At 45.3% G+C, this 22,915-nt stretch overlaps 1 protein-coding gene and 1 non-coding gene across 3 annotated transcripts; both read left to right on the top strand.

The window, feature by feature from the left end:
- The first annotated feature begins 103 nt into the window (after positions 1 to 103).
- Positions 104 to 21,056, top strand: LOC138960206 (splicing factor U2AF 50 kDa subunit-like). Of its 2 annotated transcripts, XM_070331986.1 has the most exons (13): positions 104 to 257; positions 2,276 to 2,423; positions 3,603 to 3,739; positions 4,307 to 4,327; positions 4,719 to 4,855; positions 5,169 to 5,285; positions 6,858 to 6,996; positions 8,011 to 8,090; positions 10,256 to 10,378; positions 10,587 to 10,673; positions 18,563 to 18,689; positions 20,096 to 20,199; positions 20,622 to 21,056. In XM_070331986.1, the coding sequence occupies exons 1-13, from the start codon at positions 212 to 214 to the stop codon at positions 20,751 to 20,753; spliced, it is 1,398 nt and encodes a 465-aa protein (XP_070188087.1). In that variant the 5' UTR covers positions 104 to 211; the 3' UTR covers positions 20,754 to 21,056. The 2 variants fall into 2 exon arrangements, with proteins under 2 accessions (XP_070188087.1, XP_070188088.1); XM_070331987.1 differs by lacking the exon at positions 4,307 to 4,327 and having other exon boundaries at positions 105 to 257.
- Positions 12,220 to 12,338, top strand: LOC138960508 (5S ribosomal RNA). The gene has a single exon (XR_011453990.1). It is a non-coding gene; the product is annotated as a 5S ribosomal RNA (ribosomal RNA).
- Positions 21,057 to 22,915: the final 1,859 nt, after the last annotated feature.

The raw sequence follows: 22,915 nt of genomic DNA, 5'->3' as shown, positions 1-22,915 counted from the left end.
TGTAGTGTGTCAGGCACGCTGTGACAGTTGTACAGGTATGTGTGTGATAAGAGAAAAGCCACGTACAAACCTTTCACGCACTTGTTGCAGTTATCTCCCTGGAGCAAACCACGCCGGTTGAACTTCCGGAAGCCTCCTTTTGCAATTGGACGCCATTTTGATGAACAAGAAGGTCGTTTTGCTTGAGTTCGTTGTATGATATTACTTCATAATGGCAGACAATAACACAGAAAACGACATCAAATCAGACACAAAAGGTAAGAAGAAATACAGAGGTTCGATGCAACTGTAGATCGATTTTGAGGAACGCTTTTTCATGGTAATTCTGAAGACACAATGAACGGACGAAATAATGAGGTCTCGAAAACCAACAAATAGAGGCAACGTCGGTCTGATATCGTTGCGGATGGTCATGACATCCCATGATCATATTCGTGTTGTTGTTGTTTTTTTCTTTTATTTGTTTTTTCGTTTTTTGTCAAAAGTATGCCAGCTACTCGCTTTTCTTCGGCTGTTGTTTACAACGGGTTAGAAGTTGGGAGTTGGAACAAAAAGCCAGGGGAACGTCCCACTACACTAGTCGGAGGGTTCACTTGTCCGAGGGTTTACTATAGACGCTTGATTTTCCAGTTATTATACCGCCCCTTAAAAGGCGGTATATAGGTTTCACTGTGTGTGTGTGTGTGTGTGTGTGTGTGTGTGTCTGTCCGCAAATAGATATCCGATGTTTGAGAACCGATTTCAATGAAATTATGTGTGAGGCTGTAGTACAACCCAGGCTCGATCCTCTGCATAATTCAGGTCGGTGGGATAATTAATTGACCCTCACGGGCAAAAGGAAACCCGAGGTGCTATATATGACTAAAAACTGTAGGCAGTTCGATCACGTAATTGTCCAGTCGGGGCGGTATCCTGATAAATTTAACATCCTTTCTTCAGTCAAAATATAAATAACTAAATTTCTTGGGGGAAATAGCCTGAGATTTCTTCAGTCAAAATATAAAACACCACATTATCTTTTTGAATGAAAACAACTCGGTGTTTTTATGGTTCCCACAGCAGTGAAAAACACACGCACGCACGCACATGCACATCCACGCACACATACACACACGAAATAAAAACAAATCAAATTGAATATCCTTTGTTCAAGCGTCTATAGTGAACCCTCGGACTAGTAAACCCTCGGACTAGTGGACCCTCGGACTAGTGAACCCTCGGACTAGTGAACCCCTCTCAAAGCCAGCATGAGAGTTGAGAGGGAGAGATCAGGGTAATTTGATTGCACAGTATGAACCCATGATTCCAGTGACTAGATTTTCAATTTAGTTCCAGATTTTCATGTTATTGTTGAAAAGATTGAACTTATTTGTTTTTTCTCTGCTTGTCTCAATAAGTCAACTTGTCATTTATGTCAAGGCTGTGGCAACTGGCATATATTTTGGGGTAAAACTTCACCACAAAGTTCCTTCACTTGCAAGAAACTGACATGCTTTTCTCCGTCAAATAAGTGTACCATTTTGGGAGGATAGTCGGTGTGGAGTTCATGCGAGATCAACTAAGCCGGTGAGAAAACTGAGTTCAGGAGTAATTTGATTTTGAGCGCGTTTTACGGAGCCCCCAGACTTGGGGATCGATGTAACCTAGCACTCTTAACAAGCTACTTTTTTTCCGAGGAAATTTCTGTCAGTGGGTCATAAAGATTTTTTTCTTTAAATCAAAAGTCTTGGTTTTTTGGGTACAGATTTATTGACATAGTTTTAGATGCAGAGTCAGAAACTAGAAAGACTTGTATCTCGGCAACATCACAATCACAAGCAACTAACAGAAGTGAGAGATGTGGTTCGCAGGTGTCGGCTCTGTCGATGTAATTCGATGCGAAGCAAACTTTTTTGTTTGTTTTTGGTCCCTATGACTATGTTATTAATATTATTCATGATTTATGTACTGCAAATTGTTGATAAATGCTGCTTCGAGCCTTGGACTAGTTGTGATTCACGCTGCATGGTTGAACGTGGATCAATTCAGTGATGGCTGACTGGGAATGGAATCGGTGACTCGTGAGCTTTGTTGTGACGATCTTGGATAATTCAGAAACCATCAAAACGCTTGAAAGTAAGGAAGAAGAGAGCGAAATAAAAGAAAGAGTTAGGAAGCAAAATCAAGACATCATCATGACAATTGACATCATAATACAGCTGTACACATATCTTATGTAATAGTTTGAACTTTGATTGATAAATATTGACCCTTGTTGTATCACATCCATTTGCAGAAGACAGAGATCGCTCAAAAAGAGATGACAAAGATAGGAAAAGATCAAGATCACCACGCAGGAAAAGCCGCAGCAGAGACAGAGAGCGAAGACGTTCTCGTGATAGGGAGCCAAGGGATTCAAGAAAGAAAAAAGATAAATCAAGAAGGTTTGTGTTGTAACTTATCCTAGAAAACATATACATGTGCAGTGAGAGTGAGACTAGTAGTAATAATTATGCAATAGTTAATAAGTCAAAAGGGTTGAACTTTAACTATTTTTGAGTCACTTGAGAAAAAGTGACTCTATGTAATCGGTCAGTGTTAGTCTGTCCGGCCGGCCGGCCGGCCGGCCGTCCGGCCAGCCGGCCGTCCGTAGACACCACCTTAACGTTGGACTTTTCTCGGAAACTATCAAAGCGATCCGGCTCATATTTTGTTTAGTCGTGACCTCCAATGACCTCTACACTTTAACGATGGTTTCGTTGACCTTTGACCTTTTTCAAGGTCACAGGTCAGCGTCAAAGGAAAAATTAGACATTTTATATCTTTGACAAAGTTCATCGGATGTGATTGAAACTTTGTAGGATTATTCTTTACATCAAAGTATTTACATCTGTAGCCTTTTACGAACGTTATCAGAAAAACAAGGGAGATAACTAGCCTTTTCTGTTCGGCAACACACAACTTAACGTTGGGCTTTTCTCGGAAACTATAAAAGTGACCGGGCTCAAATTTTATGTGAACGTGACTCCCAGTGACCTCTACACTTTGACGTCTGCTTTGGTGACCTTTGACCTTTTTCAAGGTCACAGGTATGTCTTGAAGGAAAAAAATTGAAATATCATATCTCTGAAACTATTCATCGGATTTGATTCAAACTTTATAGGATTATTCTTTACATCAAATTATTTACATCTGTATTGTGTTGTGAATAGCAATTTCTTCCTGTCCATCTGATGCCTCATATAATATTCAGAACTGCGAAAGTGACTCGATCGAGCGTTTGCTCTTCTTGTTTAATTGAACACTTCATAAAGTAAAACACTCACACGGACAGGATAGCCTGTTTGTGTCATGCTGGTGAGTTATGAACGGTATTTTTTAGTTGTTGAACTTAACTTGTTCAACCCCACAGCACACTGTCATTGTTAAGTGTCATTGCTAATTTGTAACAAGTATACAATTTCCATCGAATGATCAATTGATTTTTAGTAATTTTACCTCTTTTTTTTTTTATTACCTGTCTTTGAATCAAAGGTTACATACACCAGGAACATTTTATCGTTACAAAGTCTTCTGTCCTTGCTTCACGTTATATTATGAAAGGTTTTGAATTTCCGTTTCAGCCGTTCAAAGGAGCGAGGAGCAGGAGGAGCATCAAACGTATCAAAGAAATTACGGAAGAAAAAGCCATACAAATACTGGGATGTGCCTCCTCAAGGCTTTGAACACATTACCCCAATGCAGTACAAAGCCATGCAATGTAAGATTTCACTTTTCTGAAAGCAGTTTTAACTCGCAAGTGCTTGGTTCAAGATTGCTAATTTGGCAAGAAGTTATGAGAAAGTTACGGAAAAAGTTAATTTGCAAATTGCACTGTCTTATGTTGTATGTCCTGTACTTATTTTGATTATCAGCTTGTCTGTAACATTGTTTGCTTACATGTACATTACCTCTAGAGGCTTGCAACTTATGCAAGGTAAGGTGTAGGTATTAAGGATAGAGGTAGCAGGGCTGCCTACCACAACACTAAGCTTTACAACTTTCGTTCATTACGTGTCTACATGGTTACATTTGTATACACTTTACTGTAAGTAGTAGTAGTACAGTTGAACCCCCCTTTAAAGAGCCCCCGTTTTAAGACGCGCTCCTTTTTAAGACCCTGTTTTCTCAGATTTTCTGTTCTTAACCTCTGTGAATTTGCCCCCATTTTAAGACATTTCTTTTGAACACCTGATATCTCACATTTTTGAGGTCTTAAGGGGGTTTGGGGGGTTCTACTGTACTGACTTTTTACTGTATGTTTCTGAAGTTATGGTTCTTTTTTCAGCGGCGGGTCAGATCCCAGAAGGTAATGATAATGATAATAGTCGCACATTAATATAACAGTGCCCTATAACACGAAAGGAAGCGCTACATACAGGTAAATAGAATTTACATTATTTAAGTCTTTAAATTTAAGAAAGAAAATGGAAAATACACCTCCATACACAGACATATATGAAAAGTTCTAAAAGAAAAAGAAATGTAACTGTACACTACTGTTTCCCCAGTCAACAGGTTTGCAAGGTAAGGTGTGCTCAAAAGTAAGAGTTAAAGACAGACAGGTAGCAGGTCTGCCTACCAAAACACTAAGCTGTAAAGCCTTCATTCATTAAATGACTGTAAAGTTACATTTGCATAAGCACTTAACTAGTAGTTACTTTTTGTTGTGTGTTTCTGAATGTTTTTTCTTTTTTCAGCGGCGGGTCAGATCCCACAAGCACTGCCCATCTCTGCAAACATCAACCCCACAGCCACTGTCACTCTGCCAGGCAGCGCCATGAGTCGACAGGCCAGGCGTCTTTATGTTGGCAACATTCCCTTTGGTGTTACTGAGGTAGGTACAAGATCAAACCACTGCTTTAAGAATTTCATTGTGGACATTTTGTCTGAAGGGATGTGTATTTATGTAATTGTTAAAGAATCCCTTTCATCGGTAGCAAAGATAATTGTGTTGGTAACCGTTAAGCTTCATCAGCTTTTTATATCTTGGTTTGCAGTTTGTTTTGGGGGGTGGAAATAAGGTTTGTCTGGAAGCTGCAGTTTTCTTAGTATGGTTGGTACACTTTGTGGTTAATTTGTGCTGTTCAATAAGAAATAAAAATCACAACACAGTGTTTATGGACATGCATGTTGAATTTGCTGTGCAGGAGTCTATGATGGATTTCTTCAACCACCAGATGAAAATCACAGGTCTGGCACAGGCTGAGGGGAGCCCTGTCATTGCTGTGCACATCAACTTGGACAAAAACTTCGCTTTTCTGGAGGTAACTCAGCTTATCAGAATGTAACATTCTCAGACCTGTTTACCCTAAGATTTTGGCGTAATTTATTACGATTTTCTGCAAAAAATACGCCATTCAGAATTTTTTTTATTTTTTTTTTTTTAATATTAATTCACATGTTTGGCATTGTTTTTTTCAATGGCAAAATGGGGTGAAAAAGCACAAAGCTGACCAGAGATCATAATCATGTCTGTCTGATGAGACGCTGGAGAGCCTTCTAGTGGTGAAGTCTCGCCCTCACTCATTCGGCAAGCGCAAGTACAGTAGAGAAGCGCTTGACACACTGAAAAAGGCCTACTACGAGCAAAAGAAAAAGAATCAGTGATGCATGTGCTTTTGATGTGATCTTCTTTGAAATTATGATGACTACAAAAACTGACTGATGTGTTTTGTTTGTGAATGATGGATATATGTGCATGATTGCGTTTCGCAGACACAGTTGTCATGTGCGTTGTAATTGGCAACGAATGCTGGATGATTACTATTTTTGTGCCAGGATTACTATTTTTGGGGCTGAGCATTACTCCAAAACACTTATGGGGGTAAACAGGTCTGCATTCTGTCATGTTCAGTATGAGGCTCTTCTTGAAGTTCTCAATGAACGGAACATGTCTAAGTTTAGTAAGTGATGACAATGACCTCTTAAGAGCAAAAGATTTGTTGTTGTTTTTGACTCACATGCGAAGCAAAAGTGAGTCTATGTACTCACCCGAGTCGTCCGTCCGTCCGTCCGTCCGTCCGTCCGTCCGTCCGTCCGGAAAACTTTAACGTTGGATATTTCTTGGACACTATTCAGTCTATCAGTACCAAATTTGGCAAGATGGTGTATGATGACAAGGCCCCAAAAAACATACATAGCATCTTGACCTTGCTTCAAGGTCAAGGTCGCAGGGGCCATAAATGTTGTCTAAAAAACAGCTATTTTTCACATTTTTCCCATTTTCTCTGAAGTTTTTGAGATTGAATACCTCACCTATATATGATATATAGGGCAAAGTAAGCCCCATCTTTTGATACCAGTTTGGTTTACCTTGCTTCAAGGTCAAGGTCACAGGAGCTCTTCAAAGTTGGATTGTATACATATTTTGAAGTGACCTTGACCCTGAACTATGGAAGATAACTGTTTCAAACTTAAAAATTATGTGGGGCACATGTTATGCTTTCATCATGAGACACATTTGGTCACATATGATCAAGGTCAAGGTCACTTTGACCCTTATGAAATGTGACCAAAATAAGGTAGTGAACCACTAAAAGTGACCATATCTCATGGTAGAAAGAGCCAATAAGCACCATTGTACTTCCTATGTCTTGAATTAACAGCTTTGTGTTGCATGACCTTGGATGACCTTGACCTTGGGTCAAGGTCACATGTATTTTGGTAGGAAAAATGTGTAAAGCATGTGAGTCGTATGGGCTTTGCCCTTCTTGTTTGTTTTATTTTGTATTTTGATGTCTGCACACAGAAAAAACATTCAGAAAAGGTGCAACAACGGTGCTTCCATATCATAAAAGAAAATGAGCCTCGTCATTTTTAAACTTTATATTTTGCAGTTGCGTTCTGTGGATGAAACAACTCAAGCTCTTGCATTTGATGGCATTAGCTACGAAGGACAGCCCCTGAAGATCCGTCGGCCAAGTGATTACAAGCCTTTGCCTGGAATGGCAGAGAATCCCACATTGGCTGTGCCAGGTAACCTGAATGCCTGGTTCTTGCATTTTATTTATTCTCCTGCATCTTCTTGAGCATCATTGTAAATGTGCAAGCTCATTTGCGCATGTTTTCACATCGTTAGTTTTCGTGTTGGTTAGCAATGTTGTCTATACTTGTCTATGCACGCATGGGTAAAGTTTTTTGGGTCTGTTAAAAGTGAGTCTATGTACTCACCCGAGTCGTCCGTCCCGGCGTCCGTCCGGAAAACTTTAACGTTGGATATTTCTTGGACACTATTCAGTCTATCAGTACCAAATTTGGCAAGATGGTGTATGATGACAAGGCCCCAAAAAACATACATAGCATCTTGACCTTGCTTCAAGGTCGCAGGGGCCATAAATGTTGTCTAAAAAACAGCTATTTTTCACATTTTTCCCATTTTCTCTGAAGTTTTTGAGATTGAATACCTCACCTATATATGATATATAGGGCAAAGTAAGCCCCATCTTTTGATACCAGTTTGGTTTACCTTGCGTCAAGGTCACAGGAGCTCTTCAAAGTTGGATTGTATACATATTTTGAAGTGACCTTGACCCTGAACTATGGAAGATAACTGTTTCAAACTTAAAAATTATGTGGGGCACATGTTATGCTTTCATCATGAGACACATTTGGTCACATATGATCAAGGTCAAGGTCACTTTGACCCTTATGAAATGTGACCAAAATAAGGTAGTGAACCACTAAAAGTGACCATATCTCATGGTAGAAAAAGCCAATAAGCACCATTGTACTTCTTATGTCTTGAATTAACAGCTTTGTGTTGCATGACTTTGGATGACCTTGACCAGGTCACATGTATTTTGGTAGGAAAAATGTGTAAAGCAGTTCTTAGTGTATGTCATTGCTAGGTTTAGCTGAAGGTCAAGGTCATGTAAAGGTCAAGGTCAAGCTTGTGAGTCGTATGGGCTTTGCCCTTCTTGTTTTTTAATGACTTGTCAAACAAGTACGGTGCTAAGAATTCAGTCTTGCATTCTCCCGTATCTTTTCCAGGTGTGGTATCCACTGTGGTTCAGGATTCTGCACACAAGATCTTCATTGGTGGCCTGCCAAGTTACCTGACGGAGGATCAAGTACGTATGCGCGTCATCAGCAGTGCCAGGCAGCATCTCCACATGCTGTGTGAACCAGATGGAGATCCTGTCTTGCATGCCTTTTGCTGGTGCTTTTTTTTATGGGGACGGGTGTTCTCTTGGCCAATCAATTGATGTGCGTGCCAAGGCTGTGTGTTGTGTGGCACATGTTGCAGCGTTTACAGGGTCGCCACTTACAGGTCTTCTCGGTGTCTTGGTTGTTGCAAAACAGGAAGAGGGCAAGAGACAAGGGCTGCGTGATGCGTCGGCACGGTTCCCTCCCCTCTGTCCTTACTCTTGCAGGTCCCCTACCTTTCCCCTTTTTCTCTTTCTTCAGGCAAGTCGAATCCAAACAAAAACTTCATCATGAAGAAAAACTAAATAGGCTCACTCACAAACAAGAGGTACATGCACAAGTAAAAGCAGTTCTTTGTAGTAGAGCTAGTTTCTCCAAGAACAGTGTAAGTACTTGAACTGAAAGTAGACTCCACAAAGTGTCAAAAGAGCATTTTTAGATTCCATGCATTGTACTGAAAAATAATTTTAAATGTGTCACATTTTTTACTGTACAGAAAACAGCACTCCTTGTATTTTCTTTACTTTTTGCCAGTACACAATTTGTAAGCTCAGCAAATCTCAAAAAGGAGATTACTAAATCATAAAGCTCATATTAGTCTATATTTTTTGCTTCAATAATGGAGTGATTTTAATTGCATAAGAGCCAGTTGTATGTTTTCTTTTTGCTAGGTTTTTAGCGCAGAGAAGACTTTTTGAAAGCTAGAAATACATTACAAAACCAAACAGTAATGTCAATAATAAAAAAAAAAAGTATTAAAAAACAAGACTTCTATAGAGTAGGCTTATTTCAGCTACCTGCCTGCAGGTGATTCCATGGAATTGCAGGCTTTTTTTGCAGCTTTATTTTTGCAGGAATTTATTTACAGGCCTCAATAGACGGTTGTGCTGTACTTCTTTTTAACAGGAAAACCCACGGATGATCTGTGTTGATTTGATCTGTTTTGCTTTTTAATTCAGAAAGAAATACAATTTTGTAAGGCCTCAAAGTAAAGTTTGTAGAAGTATTTGCGGAACAAATGTAGGTGTGCCTGGTAGTTTTGTTTTGATAAAAAAAAAAGATGATTTGGAACAGAATCTTTCAGGGAATAGGGCTGATCAGGAACCAAAAGCAGTGATGACTCTATCTTCTACTCACAGTTTTACAAGAAATAAGCACATAATGTTGAGTGAAACATAAGTGCATTGGTTTTATTTTTGTGATAAACTTTCAGACTATGTCACCACTGCTTGAAAGTTCGCTTTGTTCCATGAATGTGTCACTGAATGGTGAAATGATGTCATGATTCGAAATTGAGACTCACAGACTTCTTCTTTCTTCCCCATTTTGTTCACTAGCTTAGGGGGAGAGGTTGAAAACCCCACCGCTTGCATACCTTCCTATTTGCAACAAACTGTTTTATGTGCCCAACCAAGACACAGGCAAGTTTCACTGCTTCTGTTCTCATGCCGTACTCATTGGTTTGAAGTTTTTCTAGGCTTCTTTTTCTATCTGTGACTACTCTGTGTTTGGGTGGTAACTTTTAAATATATTTATTTTTTTGCATATTATTTATAATGGTCAGAAGTGTCTTTCAGTAATTATTGATTCTTGGTCTCTTTTTCTTTTTTTTCTTTTTTTTTTTATAAAAATGATCTGGGATCAACACCTTGATTTTTTTTTAAATGAAGCTCTTGCATGATTTTGAATCTTTGCATCTTCATCATCTCCTGAGATGGTAAGTACATTAAATCTAGTATGTAATCTGTTTAAAAGTTAACGAATCTTCAAGGAACAGACAGTGTTACATGGTAGTGAATATATGGAGCTTGAACAAAATAACCGGTATTAGGCTAAGACTGTATCATCTGCACCAGGAAAAAGATATGTTGTTTTCAGAAATGCTTAAATCCACATCTGTGAAATATTATGAAATCAGAGCTGCTAACAGGTATCAGATAGTAGAACTGGGTGTTTGATAAAGGAAGTCCTCCATGTTTAACTCAAGAAGACTATAGAGTTATTGAAGAGTAAAAAGCACAAAGACTAGAGTTATTGGAGAGTGAAAAGAAAGATTGCTAATTTTTGCCTGTGGTTTTCTTTTTGACAGATGAAGGAGCTACTCATTTCCTTTGGCCCCCTAAAAGCATTCAACTTGGTCAAGGACAATGCCACCGGTCTCTCCAAGGGCTTCGCCTTCTGCGAATATGTGGATCCAAATGTCACTGATGCAGTGAGTATTATGTGTTCTACTGTATGGCGTTATTATTGGTATTGCAACAACTGCTCAAAGCTTTAATCTCAGGTTTTCAGATTGCCTTAGTTCATCTTTTATATATACCATGCAAATTTGTTTTCTAAGTCTAATATTGGAGTCATTTCTAAGAGGTCATGCCGAGCCGTTTGTAGTTAACTGATTGAGCTCTATTTCTGCTCCGCAGGCCTGTGCTGGTTTGAACGGGATGCAGCTTGGAGACAAGAAGCTGATTGTCCAGAGAGCCAGTGTTGGAGCAAAGAATGCACAGAATGTGAGTACAGCTATTTTATGCAGTATTGTCCTACTGAAGGAGCATTACAGGGTGGACAGGGCAGTGCAAAAAGAGATACTGCTGTTTGGCTTTCCATTTCAGATTTTTTGTTGTAAGTGGATCTCATTTAGTTCTGCAGTCATTTTTGTGTGGATTTGGCACATCATTTGAATGGTCGCTGCTTCTAGTTATTACATGTTCTTGTTTCTTTTTACAAGTAAAGTAAGTGAACAGTGACTGGTCACTTGCTCGTGTGCTTCATGCTTCACGGTCGCTGCCGCCTGGTGGGTTAAAAGTGGAGATTTTTCTGATCTCCCAGGTCAACTTATGTGCAGACCTGCTAGTGACTTAACCCCCTTCGTGTGTACACGCAAGCACAAGACCAAGTGCGCATGGAAAAGATCCTGTAATCCATGTCAGAGTTCGGTGGGTTATAGAAACACAAAAATACCAGCATGAGAGATGTTCAACGTGCGGGCTACCTCACCTGCCTTGACCTCTCACCAATTCATTGTAAAGCACTTAGAGAACGTCAAGCGCTCTATAAATCTCCCATGTCAATATAACACTTACCTCGACAGTACTATTCTTGCACATTATCTATTATAGGCCGAAAAAATTGGACAAAACGCTGAGTGGGTACAATTATCTCCCATAACCATGCGCCACCGTGGATCCCAAGCACTGTCCGAGTGCTTCCCCCTTACAGGATGTAGGTGGCGCGTCCTCTTTCTTTTTTCGCGCGTGTCAGACCGGCTGTGTTTCTGCTACGCTCCCGGATTATTTTGGACTAAGAGGCTTCTTTTCTGTGTGGACTATCACCTGTTGGATTATTGTGTGTTATTCCACTTCTGGCTTGAGGCTACGTTGTGTTTCCTTCAACTTGTGCCTCCGTTTTTGTGTGGCGGACTCGGCGTGCCTCCCGTCCTACTTCGTGGTGACCGGTCGTCTGCTTCTCGTTTCGCCGCATTCACTTGAGTATTGACCTAAATTTTCTTTGAATTTTGTTAATTCTCGGTCTTTAAGGGTACGTACAGGGCGAGGTAGGATGTCTCGTCCTGTTTTGGGCTCTGGTTCTACGGAACCAGAGTCTGCCGGGGGCAACCCTTCTCCGGGCGCCCAGCGTCATGTTTTACGCACGGAGAAGGGGATCTTTCGGCGCTCCGACTCTCCCTCCCCAAACGCTTTGCGTTTGCGGCGAGGGAGGGCGGAGAAAGCCTGTTTGAGCAAGCTCAATGCGAGCTTGCTCAAACAGGCTGGGCTTGAGCCTGGGACTTCGGGCGGGGCTGCGCCGTCGAAGGTTCGGGGAAGGTCGAGGGGAAAGAAAAAGCTTCTTTCTCCTTCTCCTTCAGTGGAACAAGCTTCCCCCCCTTCGACGCCGTTGTCCGGCCCTCAGTCTCAGGCTTCAGCTCCTCCCGGTTTCAAGCCTGGGGGGAAGGTTTCCTTCTCCTCCCTGGCTCGAATCCGGGGGCAGGTCGATTCCCAACCCTCTTTGGGGGTTGGTGAATCCGATCTAGGGGCTACTGGAGAGACTCAGGTTTTGACAGCCAACGGCCATTCCACGTTGTAAACACCGGTTCTCGTCCGACCACCGAAGTTAAGCAACGTCGGGCCCGGTTAGTACTTGGATGGGTGACCGCCTGGGAACACCGGGTGCAGTTGGCATTAAAATCTTCCTTTTCCGGTGCCTCTCCTGTGCCCTCCTCGGTTTCCACCGCTGTGGAAGCCAGGAGGGACACGGGTCCTCCTCTGAACTCCCTCGCTGGGTCGTCTGCTGCTGTTTCGACAGTAGTTTCGGCCCCCTGGGGGGGGAGATCGGAGGAGATGACGGGGTCTCTGAATTCCCTCCCCGCTGGGGTTGGGATGCGAATTGACCCCGTTCAGGGCGGTCCTGTGGGGGCAGGGGTTTCAGGCTTCGTGCCTACGACCACTGCTACTACGGTTCCCTCTGACGTCCGTGTGACTGGTGGCTGTCCCTCTATGAAACGCTCCGGCCGACTAGTTACTGGACGTGGAGGTGTTCGACAGAACGTGGTACTTCTGTCGAATGGTCAGGGCGACGGGAACATTGTTTCTGTTGCTCAGACCGACACCTCCGACCGGACCGTCTTGACCCCACGCCATTCCTTAGCGTCTGGTGTTCGGGTGACGGATGGTCCGGACCAAGGGTCCGGAACGTTCCAGGCTTACGGGTCGGGATCGAACCGGACCCACGGGTCCCGACTGGACTTGACCTCCGGGTTTGGTCCGGACGGGACCCATGGTACGGGACCGTACCGGACCTTAGGGTCCGGTGCGGGACAGTACCTCTGGCCCTTGCCGGACCCCCGGACCTACGGGTCCGTACGGTACGGGACCAGTGGTTCGGTCGGGACCGGACCACCCGACCACCTCTGTTGGTCTGGGTGGTCTGGCACCGAACCGGAACACACCGGACCGCCGGACCTACGGGTCCGGATGGTACGGTACCGGACCAGTGGTCCGGTCGGGGCCGGACCACACGACCACCTCTGTTGGTCCGGGTGGTCTGGCACCGAACCGGACCATGCCGGACCTACGGGTCCGGATGGTACGGTATGTCCACGTCCGACCGAGCCACCCGAACACTTCTGTGGGTACGGATGGTTCGGTACCGAACGGGACCTCCGGATGCTACGGGACCGGACCGAACCTACGGGTTCGGATGGTCCGGTACCGGACCAGTGGTCCGGTCCGAACCGGACCACCCGACCACCTCTGTTGGTCCGGATGGTCTGTCACCGAACCGGACCATACCGGACCTACGGGTCCGGATGGTACGGTAGGTCCACGTCCGGACCGAACCACCCGAACACTTCTGTGGGTACGGATGGTTCGGTGCCGTACGGGACCTCCGGATGGTACGGGACCGGACCACAGGACCGGAACACCGGACCACCCTATCGGATCGGTCCGGACCACCCGACCACCTCTGTTGGTCCGGATGGTCTGGCACCGAACCGGACCTACGGGTCCGGATGGTACGGTATGTCCACGTCCGGACCGAGCCACCCGAACACTTCTGTGGGTACGGGTGGTTCGGTGCCGAACGGGACCTCCGGATGGTGCGGGACCGGACCGGACCTACGGGTCCGGATGGTCCGGTACTGGACCGGTGGTCCGGTCCGGACCGGACCACCCGACCACCTCTGTTGGTCCGGATGGTCTGGCACCGGACCATACCGGACCACCGGACTTACGGGTCCGGATGGTACGGTGTGTCCACGTCCGGACCGAGCCACCCGAACACTTCTGTGGGTACGGATGGTTCGGTGCCGAACGGGACCTCCGGATGGTACGGGACCGGACCGGAACACCGGACCACCCTACCGGATCGGTCCGGACCACCTCTGTTGGTCCGGATGGTCTGGCACCGAACCGGACCTACGGGTCCGGATGGTACGGTACGTCCACGCCCGGACCGAGCCACCCGAACACTTCTGTGCGTACGGATGGTTCGGTGCCGAACAGGACCTCCGGATGGTACCGGACCTACGGGTCCGGACCTACGGGTCCGGATGGCCCGGTGTCGGACCACCCGACCACCTCTGTTGGTCTGGATGGTCTGGCACCGAACCGGACCATACCGGACCACGGGTCCGGATGGTACGGTATGTCCACGTCCGGACCTAACCACCCGAACACTTCTGTGGGTACGATGGTTCGGTGCCGAACGGGACCTCCGGATGGTCCGGCACCGGACCGGAACACCGGACCACCCTACCGGACCGGATCGGCACCCCCGACCGGACCGGACCATTTCTTTTCTGATCAGACCCGATGGGTTCCTGTTCAGTCTATAAATGGCGGGGGTTCGTTGGCTGGGCTGACCCAACAGTCGCAGGGTTGTTGTTTTTCTCCCCCTTCGGCTGCTGGAGACGTTTCGTCTTTGGGGCAGGGGTCTTCGCGGCCTCTTGCTTCTGTGGGCGTTTCTTCACAGCCTGCTTCATCGCTTTCGGCTCTTCCCCCTCAAGCTCCCTACACTCCTGCTTTTGAGGAGTTGTCGGGAAGTGAAGAGGAGAGTGAGTCGGAGGACGATAGGGAGGAGGATCAGGGTCGCCCTGAGGTTAACACTGATCCTCTACCCTTGCCGGTTTCTGATGGAACTTCCGAAGCTATGCTTCGTACTTTGCAACAGTACATGACAGACATCACGCGGCGTCTTGACGTCACGGATGCCTCTCTTAAGCGTCTGTCGTCTAGTGTTGACACACAGGACCTGGACCCGGGGTCTGAGGACGAGAGGCAGGAGGCTCGTCCTCGCACAGCTAGAAGGACGTTTGAACAGTTTCAGGACGTCCTTCCCTGAGACGCCCTCTCGTCCTTTGAGTCCGCTTCGGCCCGGGCGCGGGAGGCTCACGCCGCGTCTGCCGGCGGCTCGTTTTATGAACGATCCGTCCGCCGGCAATTCGCGTTCCACCCTAGTCTTAGTGCCACGGTGGAAGCGGCAGCACATCGCCTGAGGAGTACAGATTCACGTGCAAACGCGACCTATGTTCCTCGGGAGGACGCGGGTTCAGTGCCATGCTTTCCTTCGGGAGGCGCACCTCCACTGTTTCCTCGTGTCCAATCTGTTTCGTCCCTCCCTTTTCCCTTTGACTCTCGAACTCTCACTTTCCAGACTTCGAGTGTTTAGGGTGGGGCTGACGGTGATGTGTTCGTTGGGGAGGTGCCTTCGGTCAAGAAGGTGGAACTGAGCTCTGCTTCGTTCCACAATCTTGAGGCCACCGTTTCTTCCACAGTCGAGGCCCAATCACAGGCCTTGACATGGATGAGCACGCTGTCCACACTGTTGGACCCTCCCGATCGGGCAGAGTCCGATTCCACTCGGGTCCTTGACACGGTTCGAGTGGATCGGGCTTTGCATGCCGTGCGATCGTGCGTGACGTCTGCGGCAGAATTGGCCATTGGAACACGGGTCCACTTTATTGGCCCTGTTCCGTGATCATTTTCTGCCTACTTCTATAGTGCCTCCGGATATGAGGAAGAGTCTGAGGAACACGTTTCTTCAGCCTTCTTCCCTCATTCATCCGGACACTGTTCGTTCTGTGGTGGAGTCCACACGCCAGAGGAACACTGATTCTCTGATGGTTGGCCTCGCTGCTTCGGCGACGGCGGCGGGGAGTAAGAGAAGTGCTACAGTCACCTCCAGCTCCCAGCCTCAGAAGAAGAAGAAGAAGAAGAAGCCAGTTTCACTGCCTCCTTCTTCCTCCTCTTAGGCGCCTGTTGCGTTCCCAAGCAAGACGAAGGGTGCTCAGACAGGTAAGGGGAAGCAGCACCACCAGGGGGGGTGGTCGCAAGCCTGCGCCTGCCCGCCAGCAGAATTTTCAGTGAGTCCCGGCCCTACGTTGACGCCCCCTCAAGTTGCCCCTCTTTCGTCCGTCGGTTCCCTTTTTCGGGCCCGCGGCATGTGGGGCAGACTGGTCTCCAACCAGTTTTTCTTGAGGGTGGTGTGGTCGGGGTTTTCTCTACCGCTGTCGTCACAACCTCCATTGTCCGCTCTACCCTGGACGTTCCCCCCTCCTCGAGACCCTGCCAGATGGCAGGCTCTTCAGGACGAGGTGAACTCGTTGGTCGAGAAGAAGGCGGTCTACCCCCTTTCTCAGCCTTCTCCAGGGTTCTGCTCCCGCCTGTTCACCGTCCCCAAAAAGGACGGCCGGTTCAGGCCGGTGTTGGACCTCTCCACCTTGAACTTGTACCTTCACAGGTGCAAGTTCAAGATGGAAACCCCTTCGTCGGTCCGGTTGGCCATCCGGCCAAACGATTGGGCCATGTCTGGGACCTCCAGGATGCTTACTTCCACATCCTGGTGGCCCCGGGGTACCGACATCTGCTCCGGTTCGTTTGGGAGGGCACAGTGTTCGAGTTTCGGGCCCTCCCATTCGGCCTGTCCTTGGCCCCTCTGATTTTCAACGGGGACAACAACACCACATGCTTAGCTTACCTTCGCCACCAGGGGGGCACCAATTCTCGGTCCCTCTCCCTGTTGGCGGAGGAGATTCTGCTCTGGTGCCAGACCAATCAGGTCCGGATGTCAGTCCAGTTCGTTCCGGGGAAACTGAACGCCCTGGTCGACATTCTCAGTCGGGGCGATCAGGTTCTCTCCACAGAATGGACCATCGCTCACAACGTTCTACAGCGTCTGTGGGCAAGGTGGGACCGTCCTCTGATCGATCGGTTCGCAACTCGATTCAGCGCTCGGCTTCCCAGGTACGTCAGCCCCTTTCGAGACATGAATGCGTTCCACTTGGACGCATTCACTCTCTTGTGGAGGCTCCTCGATGCTTACACCTATCCCCCGACATCTCTGATTCCGAGGGTGCTGGCAAAATATCTGCAGGAACGACCAAGACTGATTTTGGTCGCGCCTTACTGGCCAACAGCTCTGTGGTTTCCAGATCTTCGCGGTCTCACCCACGTAGACCCTCTACCTCTGGATCTGGACGGGGGAGGTCTGCTCCAGCCTCGATCATGCCTCCCTCATCCACGTCCAGAGAGTCTGTGCTTGACCGCATGGCTCTTGTGCGCTCCAAACTGCTTGCACTAGGATTGCACAAGAGTTCAGTAGAGTTTTCCTTGAACGCTAAGAGGCGATCAACTAATCAGCTCTACGACTTACGCTGGAGAGCTTGGGCCACCTTCGCCTTGTCCAAGGGGATAAAGCCGCTTTATCCCTCAACACAGGACTTGGCCAACTTCCTGGTGGAAGTGTATCAAAAGAAGAGTCTTTCTTCTAAGACTCTTCTTGGATACAGATCTGCCATCGCTTCCACGATTGCGGCCGCTACTGGTCGCAGATCTGAACACTTGATCAGGTCCTCCCTCATCGCTAATGTCCTTTCGGGTATTAGCAATGCAGCGGTGTCTAAACCTCGGGTTTCATTTCCCAAGGGGGATGTCTTTCTGGTCCTCAAACTCCTGCGTAGCAATGAGTTTGAACCCCTGGCAGGCATCAGTATCAAGTTGCTGATTTTTAAGACTAATTGTTCCTCATCGCTTTAGCCACTTGCCGTAGACTCAGTGGTATTCAAGCTTTGAGTGGCCTGGACTTTGACCTTGAGTTCACCACACAGCAGTGGTTGCCAGCATGGTCACGTCAGTCTAAGATATGTTTCTTGGGTATATTTTCTTTTACGGTAGTACTGTTCGAAAATTGCCTGGGTATCTTAATCCTTGGATTTAAGTGATTTTGATTAAGGAGTTTAATACTCTACATATCACCCTCACACCACTCTGGTATTCTGTGCAAGAATAGTACTGTCGAGGTAAGTGTTATATTGACTGTAAGGCTTCTTTTTAAGCCTACTGTCTATATGATACTTACCGAGACAGTACTATTAGAGTTTCCCTCCCGCCTCCCCTCTTGATATGTTATGGGCTTTTTGAGGGTCTGCAGCTCATAAAGAAAGAGGACGCGCCACCTACATCCTGTAAGGGGGAAGCACTCGGACAGTGCTTGGGATCCACGGTGGCGCATGGTTATGGGAGATAATTGTACCCACTCAGCGTTTTGTCCAATTTTTTCGGCCTATAATAGATAATGTGCAAGAATAGTACTGTCTCGGTAAGTATCATATAGACAGTAGGCTTAAAAAGAAGCCTTACAATTATTATTATTATTATTATTATTTGGTGAGCTTGTGTTTTTTTCCATATAAATGCAGTGATGCAGTCACACTTTGTAGCAGCAAGCCCAAGTTGAGCTGCCTGTGTGCTTTTGAAATTGTGTCTGTGTTTTGTTAATGAGATACTGTATTGCAGCAAGCCCCGGTGCTGCTCCAAGTGCCAGGGTTGACTTTGGAAATGTTGGCTGTGTTGTGTGCATTTTCTACACCAATAAATTAACATCTGCATGAAACTATATGTTGCAGCAAGCCCCGGTGCAGCTCCAAGTGCCAGGGTTGAACCTGAACCAGGGAGCGGGCCAGGCCACAGAGGTCTTGTGTCTCATGAACATGATCATGCCCGAGGAGCTGGAGGATGAGGAGGAGTATGAAGGTACGTGTTGTCACTGTCACCATTTGGCCATTATCACCTTTCAGGATAAAACAAGCTACAGCATAACAAGGAAGCAAACTGGTCCAGCCTCGTTGTGCTGGAACATTCCTTGTGTGAATGTTGTATGTGTGATGAAAGCTGCCATGGTCTAGAAGTTGCAGAAAGTCGAAGAGTTGACGGATATAACAGAAAGGTAGATCAAGTGCTCAACACAAAACAATCATACATGCCAAGGGGAAAGGAAAAAAGTCTAAGGGATGGGGAAAAATACTCTGGTTTGGGTTCACTTTTTATGAATTTTGTTTAAAATACATAATCAGTGTTGTTGCCAGCCTAAGAAGAAAATAGGTCATTTGGACCTCCCTAAAAAAACCAATAGGTCGAAATGTTCTGGCTTTAAAAAAAAAAATAGGTCCACATTGTACCGCCATACCTTTGATACATGCAATGCAAAATAACTTACAGTCCGGAGTTAAATCTATTTTTCTTACGGAGCATCCCTTTGGCTGGATCGGGTCGACCTATTTACCGAAAATAGCGAAACAATTATTAGATTATATGTGTTTGCAACTTTATTGCAAGTTTGTTTGCACCTTTGTTGCTATTCGCGTTTTTCCCTATCCTTCTTATTGTGAACCTGTTTGAAATCCTCTGGCATTGCTTTGATGTCGCTTCCTAGTTTTAATTGTTCATAAACTTTGCGAGGAGAAAGAGCCTGACATTCCTGGCCTACCCTTTCCAATACAGTGCCCGGTGTGCGAATGTAGGGATCCTGCCTGATTTTCGCATTACCATGCCGTAGTATTATATTGATGAACTTTCCGCTGTTTGCGCCGTTTTCGGTAAATAGGTACACCGGCTGGATCGGGTATTTCCGTAAACGCAGCCTCGAGTGTCAATGACGACAAACATGGACTCGGCACCGAGTGCATTTTCACTCTTAGCGAACATGAGCATTTCGATCGGGGTTTGTTTTCCGACTTTGCAACTCCCATTCCATTTATTGCAGACCTTGTCCGCCTTGTATGAATATGTATCGGTCAGTTGACCACCAAAACGTAAAAACTATCGGTCCATCGACCGGACAAGGCAAGGTCCAATGCGTCAAATCAGAAAGGAATGCGTCAGAGACCGAAGACCGAGGCCTGGCAACAACACTGCATGAGTCTCATTAGAACGAGGTTATGGTGCTGCTGCCATCTTGTTTTCTTGGGCACTTGACCCTTCAACTGCTTGAATTTTTGCTTTTCTCTTTGATCTTACTTGACAAACACTTTTCAGAACTTTTACCTGTAATATGCTTGCTCCCGAAAGTTTGTTAGCATCTTTCTCCGTGCAAGACACTCCTTTATTTGCCATGTGATGAACTTTTTAATGGATTCTTGTGATTGTTTGTTGTTCAACAGATATCTTGGAAGACGTGAAAGAGGAGTGCGGAAAGTACGGCATTGTTCGCAGTCTGGAGATTCCAAGACCCATCAAAGGGGTGGAAGTACCCGGTGTTGGAAAGGTACAGTGGCTGTCTTTTTGTGTGTTTTGAGTTGAGACTAACTGCATGCAGTAAAGGCAGAAATAAAGTGAAGCAGACATGGTGTTGTTTCACTTTTTGTGGTGTGTACTTTATGCATTGTTAATGTATTATAAGATTACATGATTTAAAATCTTTCTTTTTTTAATCCTAATTATCTCAGAATCAGAGTTTTGATAAAAACATCACAGTGCTGTTGGCTGTCTTACAATTTACCAGATTAGCATGAAAAAGATTACCTGGTGGTCAGATTGATTTCAAAGATTAAACATAACTTGATAGCATTAAACATGTGTAACATGTTAACTGAGGGTTTTATGATACTATTAATGATAGTAGTGTGCTTTTTTAAGATATTTTTCATCAGAGCATAGACATTTCTGATTGCTGTTTTTTCTCTCCAGATCTTTGTGGAATTCAACTCGGTTATCGACTGTCAGAAAGCACAGCAGGCTCTGGCAGGACGCAAGTTTTCCAACCGCGTGGTGGTTACATCTTACTTCGATCCTGAAGCCTATCATCGTCGCGAATTTTAATAGCCCATCCCATGGGATATTTTTTTAATACAAACTTTTGGCATCTTCATGTTTCTTTTTGTTCAGGGTTTTAGTTTTCATCTTAATGGGATTTGTGTTTTGGACCTAAACAATCAAAACATTCTAACAGTGTCATAGGGAGAACGTGAAACAAATCTTGCTTGTGCTAATACATGCTCTAATTGATAGTGAATTGCATTTCAGTGGATGATTTTATGTGTGTATACTTTGGGTGTATGAGCGCTTTTCCCCCTTTTTCGTTGTTGTGTCCTATTCTATCCAGCAAATAAACCAGGAAGCTTACTTTTTGCACACTTTTCTTCTTTTTAGTTGACTGCTTCACGATATGTCAAACTTAGTGTGCACAGGAGCATGAGATGTGTGCGTGTGTGTGTGACTGCTGTGTGGCATTTATGATTTCAATCCACCAGAGATGTTAGTGTCAATTCACTTGAATGAAACAATTGTCTTAAGGCAATGAGCGGCAGTAAAATTAAACTTGGAGAATACATGGAATAACCAAGTTTTATTGAGACTTATACAAACAAGAAATTCCTCCGAGGTAGGAAAAACACCCCCGTTGGTCAAAGGGAAATAACCATTCTCACTGCCACCAACTGAGAAGGTTATTTCCCTTGGACCATTAATATGTCCCTCTATAAGTCCTTGTAGAATCTTAATCCACCAATAACTCCCTAACCGTGTGTTTGACTGGTCCCAATTTTTGTAAGGACCGTCTCAGGAATGTATACAGGGTCCCCACTGGTTTTTAGAAACAAAATTCCATGACTTTTCCATGACTTTCCATGAGCCTCAATAACATTTTCCAAGACTAGATCCACAGGTCGCCATTTCCGAACACGCAAACTTTTTACGTCTTGTCACTGCCAGTTTTGACACTGGCTTGCTTTGCACTGAATTGAGTCAGTTTCTACGCAGTGTCTCTTCCACAAGCAAGTCAAGCATTTGCTACGCAGTCAGATTATCGGTAATGTTTGCTGGGCGACGAAAATAGCCGCTGGCGTGCTAAAGGTTATTTTTTTTTCTTTCTTATTTTTTTTTTAATTCCATGACTTTCCATGACTTGAATTGAAATTCCAAGACTTTCCAGGCCTGGAAAATTAAAAATCAAATTCCATGACTTTCCAGGTTTTCCATGACCTGTACGAACCCTGTGTATAGAACCTGTTCACCAAGTTTGGTGACGATATACTCTGAGAACATGTCAGCTTCACTCCGCTTTCATTGGGTAGGCATGCTGGGTATTTTCGTGTTTCCATAACCCACTGAAGTCCGACATGGATTACAGGATCTTTTTCGTGCGCACTTGGTCTTGTGCTTGCATGTACACACGAAGGGGGTTAAATCACTAGCAGGTCTGCACATAAGTTGACCTGGGAGATTGGAAATATCCCCACTCTTAACCCACCAGGCGGCAGCGACCGGGATTCGAACTCACGACCTCCCGATTAGGAGGCCGACGTCTTACCACTGCGCCCGTCGTTAATAGGACTTAATCCTACATACATGAAAGAGATCACTCGTAAGGTAACAATATCATTCAAACCACATGTGTATATCATGTAAATGAGGTCATGTCAAACTAGTCTGGCAGGGACCTGCTTTTCCACTGCTTATGATGCCAAAGTCACCGAGACAAACGTCATTATGGAAACACTTTTGCGCCTGCTGTGTCCCCTGGAAGTGTGTTTAGAACCGAGGCTTCAATTTGGACTGCGGGACGTTTTGAATAAAATACACGAAAGTACAGTTTGTAGGATAAACAGAATACTACATGGCTTACTGTGGTACGTGTCGTACCACTTACACTTATTGCTTTTCAAATATTGAAAAGCTCACTTTCGCTCACAGTTCAATATTTAAAAAAAACAACTCGTGTAAATCTAGTACAACACAGCAAGCCATGTAGTATTCTCTATGTATCTGATACCTCACCACAGTGCTAAATTCCACACCCAATTTAGCAGTAAAAGCAGAAATAAATTGTATTAATATTTTCTGTACAAATTCATTTGACTTATTGCAAACAATTTTCTTTAAGATTCTAATTAATCGCTAAGAAACATGCCCGCAGGCTATGTATCATCAGGAACTCGTTACTCAACACAAATACACAAAACATTGTAAGAACAACAGGTGTG

Source organism: Littorina saxatilis, linkage group LG2, assembly GCF_037325665.1.
Source record: "Littorina saxatilis isolate snail1 linkage group LG2, US_GU_Lsax_2.0, whole genome shotgun sequence".
NCBI classification, from domain to species: domain Eukaryota; kingdom Metazoa; phylum Mollusca; class Gastropoda; order Littorinimorpha; family Littorinidae; genus Littorina; species Littorina saxatilis.
This window is presented reverse-complemented; position numbering and strand designations above follow the sequence as displayed.